This window comes from Temnothorax curvispinosus, unplaced genomic scaffold (assembly GCF_003070985.1).
Source record: "Temnothorax curvispinosus isolate PA1 unplaced genomic scaffold, ASM307098v1 QBEX01013974.1, whole genome shotgun sequence".
Taxonomy (NCBI): domain Eukaryota; kingdom Metazoa; phylum Arthropoda; class Insecta; order Hymenoptera; family Formicidae; genus Temnothorax; species Temnothorax curvispinosus.
In genome coordinates, this window is record NW_020223754.1 from 35 (window position 1) to 6,507 (window position 6,473).

General features: G+C 30.5%; 1 protein-coding gene across 1 annotated transcript; it reads left to right on the top strand.

Moving 5' to 3' along the window:
- Positions 1–601: 601 nt before the first annotated feature.
- On the top strand, positions 602–6,470 carry LOC112464130 (vitellogenin receptor-like; the record flags this gene model as incomplete). Its single annotated transcript, XM_025030947.1, has 13 exons — positions 602–671; positions 855–1,024; positions 2,176–2,313; positions 2,436–2,544; positions 3,592–3,732; positions 3,914–4,033; positions 4,111–4,236; positions 4,325–4,546; positions 4,969–5,134; positions 5,569–5,770; positions 5,861–6,052; positions 6,142–6,262; positions 6,397–6,470. Coding segments are annotated over 13 exons (1,851 nt in total), but the record flags the coding sequence as incomplete, so codon positions are not given.
- Positions 6,471–6,473: the final 3 nt, after the last annotated feature.

Genomic DNA, 6,473 nt, shown 5'->3' on the forward strand with positions numbered 1-6,473 from the left:
CATTTAATCTACCCTGATTATTAGGTTGTATAATTTCTGTTGTAGAATTTATAATAAAAATACTACATATATATATATATATTGTTATAGATTTTTTATAATATTAGAAATAGTGATTTGAATGCAGCTTAAATCTCTAGTTGAATGTGATTTCTTCTGAAAACACTTTCACACTTGAATAATACGCAACTTTTTCTTATTTAATACCCAGATGACATGCAATTATTCAATGACTATTAATATTGACATGCGATTTTTTTCAAGAATTAATTACTGAACCTTGAGAAACAAAATTTGGATTTGTTCATAAATTTGGATTTGATTCTCAAAAGAAATATTCAAATTCCTGGAATTTTTCGAACCATGATTACATTTATCACGTTAAATTCACCGTTACAAATTTGTTTATCGTACCACGTCTCATGATTGATCTCGGCTGATTTCTTTAACAGAAAAATTATTAGAAATATGAGGTTTATTATTGATGCATATTCAAGGAATTGAAGTGAATTGATGAAAAAATAATTAGAAAAGCAACAAATAATTATAGTAAATTCTAATTTATTTTACCGGAATTAAGTTTTAACGTATTCGTTTGCAGATTATGTCTCGTCTTGTGGTGCTGTTGTTTACATGCAGCTTCTTATGTCTTTCTAAATGTCACATTCCAGGTAAGACAATATTTCTATAAGACAAAACTTTTATTCAATATCTCAAATTAATTTTTTTGACATGCCCGTTTTTCGTTCGAATTTGCTTTGCTGACGTATCAAAATAAGTCTACCTGCAGCTATATCATTTTTTTATTTGTATTTCGAAATACCCCGACAATGTAACAAAAATTGTGTTTTAAGCGTCGAAAAATTATAATGGGATCGTACCTTATAAATGCTCACTCGGCAAGTGGCCGTGCGACAATGGCGAGTGCGTATGGGCAGGATTCCGATGCGATAATTTTAAAGACTGCAAAGATGGTTCGGATGAAAAATACTGTGACAAATTTGATGATTTCGTGATTCACAAAGTGAGTATTATACAGCTCATGTTATTTATCGCTAGTTACGCATCAAAATTTTTATTATAAATATTTTAATAAGTTTATGATATAGATCAAGATATAGGTTTTGACAAATAGCTTGTATTTCTTACAATTAAATCGCACATCATATACGCTGCAATTTCTTACCTTAAAATTCCAGTACACGCTCCCAAGAATCTTTAACTGCAAATCATATGTCTAATCATTATACTTCCCTTACGCTAAAAATAGTAAAGTTTTTGCTTTTAGCTTTTAGTTAATTTTTTAATTAATTTCATCGACGGATTATTTCCTCAAAGAAAGTTTTTTATCCCTTGAAAAAGATTGCAAAATAAAGAATTGTTTAAGGTAGTTTGATGATGAAGGGCTGAAGTCAAAACAATGTTTATAATTTTTTTATTTATATGATTATTAAAAAAATAGAATAACGCATCGCAAAGCTTCGACGTAAAAAGACCATTAGTAAATAATTTTTACGTTGTAGAATAATATTTTGTCTGAAATAGATTATTAAGTGTGTGTTAACGCGTCGCTTGACTAGTTTTCAACTTTAATTATTAATTTAAAAAAAACTGTACGGTGGATCGTGTTCACCTTCAACTATAGGCTTCCTCATAGTGTCCTCTTTCCATCGATATATATTGTTCGGACATTTTTGGCAAAAAGTTTTTCGCAAACTCGTGTTATTCATAGGAAAATAACCTCTTTCTCTATTAGACCAATGTTAAAATCATTAAAATCACCTAATTTTAAAATTAAATATCTTGAGAACGGGACGGTGAATTATCTTTTTTCTGGGCTTAATCGATTCAAGAGAGTTCCTTTTTTCGATATAAAAAATACAACCTATCACTTTTGGCAAAAGTTGTTTCATCATCAAACTACGTTAAAACAATATGCTTCATCTTTAGATACTTAAAAAACTCAGTTTCCGTTACATTTCTGTTACGTAAGAGGAATAGCTCTATGTATGATATAACATTCGCTTGAATTATATATTATATCAATGTCTGAATAAAGTTCAATCGAAAGAATAATGTCTTATTTCTTATGCTTAACGTTACGTTGGACACGCAACACAATTAATACGGATGCACGAAGTACCGAGGAACATATATATATATCTTTTGTTTTAGCGATCTTTTCGTTTTAAATGCGAAAAAAATCAATACAAATGCAAAAACAATAAAGAGTGCATACCAAAAGCAAAATTCTGCGATGTAGTGAAGGATTGCCTGGATGGAAGTGATGAGTACGATAATTGCGTGCGTGACGTAAGTGAATCGGCTCGGATTTTCCGCGTGTTATCATATATATTTCTACTTACTTTTCTACTTGCACCAATCTTCTTGAAATAAAATAATAATAAATTTGCAATTATGTTTTTGTTGCCCAGTTGAATTGCACCGACAGGTTCCGGTGTAACGACCAACATTGCGTACTTCAAGAATTTGTTTGCGACGGCAGCAAGGATTGCCCCGATGGCAGCGACGAATGGAATTGCAGTAAATTTTTATAAATATAGATTTTATTAATAATAATAGAACAATATAGAAATTGTGTTCGGTAAATATACCGAATAGGGAACCATTTCTTATGACTTTGACATATATTATATATTATATATATATATATCATATATTGATATTATATATTACATATTGATATATATAGACATTAATTAGAGGGTAGCCTTCAGAAGGTTTTAGCCATAACTCATTCTTTATTATATAGTTACTAACAAATAAGTTTTATAAATGAAACTTAATTTTTTTCGACACACAAGTGTATATTAAAAAATGATTAACAGTACACGTATAATACTTCCCTCTTTCTACATTCCCACCCATTCACTTGTGTGATGTATGATGCCTCTGTTTATACGCGATTACCACTTCACAAACTATTTCACTGAATTTATGTTTAAAAGAATGTACATGATGAATGCATTTTTGAATACAGTGAATTCGATATATCCATTAGATTAATTAAATGTTGAATAAAATTGTCGTCCCATATATAACTATCAATTGTTCTATCACAATTCCACTTAGATTTCCAACTTTCTATGCGAAGCAAAGTCCATCCCAAAGTTATTAACAAAAGAAGTTTTGTAAATAGAATGTAATTTTTACATGGTTTTGCAATTTCCACGCAAAAAGAGATTTACCTTATACCATCCACTGCTTGCAGTGCGAATTGAGGCCTATCATTGTACGGTTCCACATGTTTTTAACTTTTCACGCAAATCGTAAATAATAAGTACACCTTGCAAGCATCGAGCGATATGGGATGGATCTGCTTTTTGCGTCGAAATGGCAAACCCATGTAAAAATTACATTCTATTTATGAAACTTCTTTTGTTAATGATAACTTTTTAATAAACTTAAATAACAATTTTTAATAAAGAGTGACTAAAACTTTTTGAAGGTTATTCAAGAGGGTGATTTTATTCTGTAAAATATATCAAGATTAATTAAGATGATACGGGAATTTTATAATTATTATATAAAAAGAATTTTGTTTTACATGTTCCTTTGTGGTTTTTTCAGGCGCAAATAAAACATCATCCGCGAGCGACTGTAAAACTGAGAAGTCCCAATACTTGTGTGGAAATCAACGATGCATAGCTCTTAACGCAGTATGCAATAAAAAGGACGACTGTGGCGATGGGTCAGATGAAGGTGCTGGTTGTGAGTATGCTACGTTTTATTTTAACATGTTTTATTTACTAATTTACTGCACCATCTTTATCACCACGCATTTTAATTATTATTGCCTTTGTTTTTAATTACAATTAAGTCTTTATAATTTTAGCGTGATAATATATAATATTACTTGTTATAATATTACATTATTCATTTTTTTTTTCAGGTACATCATCTAATTGCACATCAGCAAAATGCAACCACGAATGCCAGGCAACTCCTAAAGGAAATGTGTGTACCTGTAAACCGGGTTATACATTACAAAATAATAATCGCACTTGCAAAGGTAAATCTGTAATAGATAAAAGTGATAAAGGCGTGAGAATTATATCTCGTTCGTTTAATAATTTTTCTGTTTTGTAGACATCGACGAGTGTCAAATTTATGGCATATGCGATCAAGAATGCATAAATTCTCTAGGATCGTATAAATGCCAGTGTCAAGAGGATTACTCCCTGCTTAACGACGAGAAAACTTGCAAAGCGCGTGGTAAATTAATTCGCGAGTAACGTGCGACGGCGCGTATTCATTTTATATTAGATTTTATAAAAACGCGAAACATTTCTTTGAAATTTAGGTGGTGAGGCTACGCTGACGTTCTCCACAAGCACCTCGGTCAAGGGAATGTATGTCGACTCGAATATTACCTTTACATTAGCGAGAAACTTAAATCGTGCGGTCGCAGTTACTACAAACGACGATGTCACATATTGGTCGGATATGGAAGAAAACAGCGAAACCATTGTAAGAGAAATTGGATTTATTCATGCGAGTCGTCGCGAAGTCATAGTTACAACAGGTAGGCATCGTATTAATGACATTTAATATATAAGATATAATTACAGAGAGAGAGAGAGAGAGAGAGAGAGAGAGAGCCTTTGCAAAGCGATAAGCAGAAATAACTTTCTAACACGTGCTATTTGCTTAATTTGGCAATATAAAATAAAATAACATAATAAAAATTATAATTGTCAATATATGTATAATGAAAATTATAATAAATATAATAATTATTGATTATTATATTTTTTATAATTTGTGAAAATATTAATTATATTGCTGCAATAATTCTAACAATTATAGTTAAATTAATATATAAAATTATGCGTCTATTTTTTTGTAGAACAAGTTTTTTAAAATATCATATTTTAAAATAAAAATCGTATAATATACAATTTTCCATTATATCTTCTAAATTTTATATTTCTTTTTTATATAAAGGCTTGTCGACGATATCGGGAATAGCCATAGATTGGATCACGGAGAATATATATTTTACCGATGAGGGTTACAATCGTATTGGAGTTTGCACCAACGACACGAACTGCACTGTATTAGTCAATGGACTTGTTAAACCAACCGGAATCACTTTATTATCAACCCGTGGGTAAATATCACCTTGTAAAAATTATGCTCAAATTCTGTAGTAATATGCAAACGATTTTATAAGAAGAGAGAGAGAGAGAGAAAGAGAGAGAAAGTCTTAAATTTTACTAGTTGATTTATCGCTCATGAGTTTACAGAGGACTACTATTAGTTCTTAATATTAGTGATATTTGTAGCAATATTTTATTTTAAATCTATTCTAATCTATTTTATTTCGTATCTAATCTAATCTATTCTAAGAATTCTAGAAATTTGTGTTTTACAAGTAAAATTTAATTAACAATATAACATTATTTTATAAAATACAAATAAAATAATTTTTATTCGTAGCCTCGATTAACCATTAAATTAGCTCTCTAAATTTTATTTTAGAACGTAGACGTATAATAAAGTAAATAATAAAGTAAATATACTGAGCGTGTATTACATTTATAGAAAAATGTATTGGAGCGATGGCGATTCCAATGGACGTATAGCAGTGGCGGGAATGGACGGCAAAAACATTCGCACATTTATCTCTGAAAAATTAAGCTGGCCAAAAAGCCTGACTATTGACTATCCAAATGATCGATTATATTGGGTGGATTCTAAGTCAAATATAGTCGAATCAATACGCTTAGATGGTACTGATCGAAGAGTAAGTGCTTGGCTCTTTTTTCTTATTATAAAATATTTTAAGATATAATTGAGATTTTGAATTATGAATTTATAATTCAATTATTCGCAGATCGTACAGCATGATATAATTCAAGAGCCATACGCTTTGGGGGTCTTCGAAAATACATTATATTGGAGCGATTGGGGATCTAATACGATACAGTCCTGCAATAAATTTTCTGGAAAGAATTGGCGTATCTTACATCGAACGCAAAATAAACCTTATGGCATACATATCGATCACTCAGCGATAAAACCCAAGGTACGCATTGTACTATGAGATTATATACTTTCCCCATTACAAAAAATACGTCGTAAAAGGCCTGTCATTATCATTTAATCGAATTTCAGATTGATAATCCATGTAAGTCCAACCCGTGTTCTCAATTGTGCTTGCTGAATCAGAAGAAAGGATACACGTGCGCTTGTACTTTGGATAAAGAATTAAATGCCGACAATCATACTTGTCGAGGTAAATTTGGCAAAACAAGGAAAAACACCAAATCTTTAGAACATATTAGCGCATATATCGCGTTAGAAAAATTGAGATTGTTAATGTTAACGAATTCTAATTATTTTTAAGTAAGCATAAAAGTATAATTTCAGATAGCAAGAAGAAGCAGCATTTGTTGATCTTTACAGACAAAGCATTTATAAATTACTATCATGAATGGTTGGGAAAG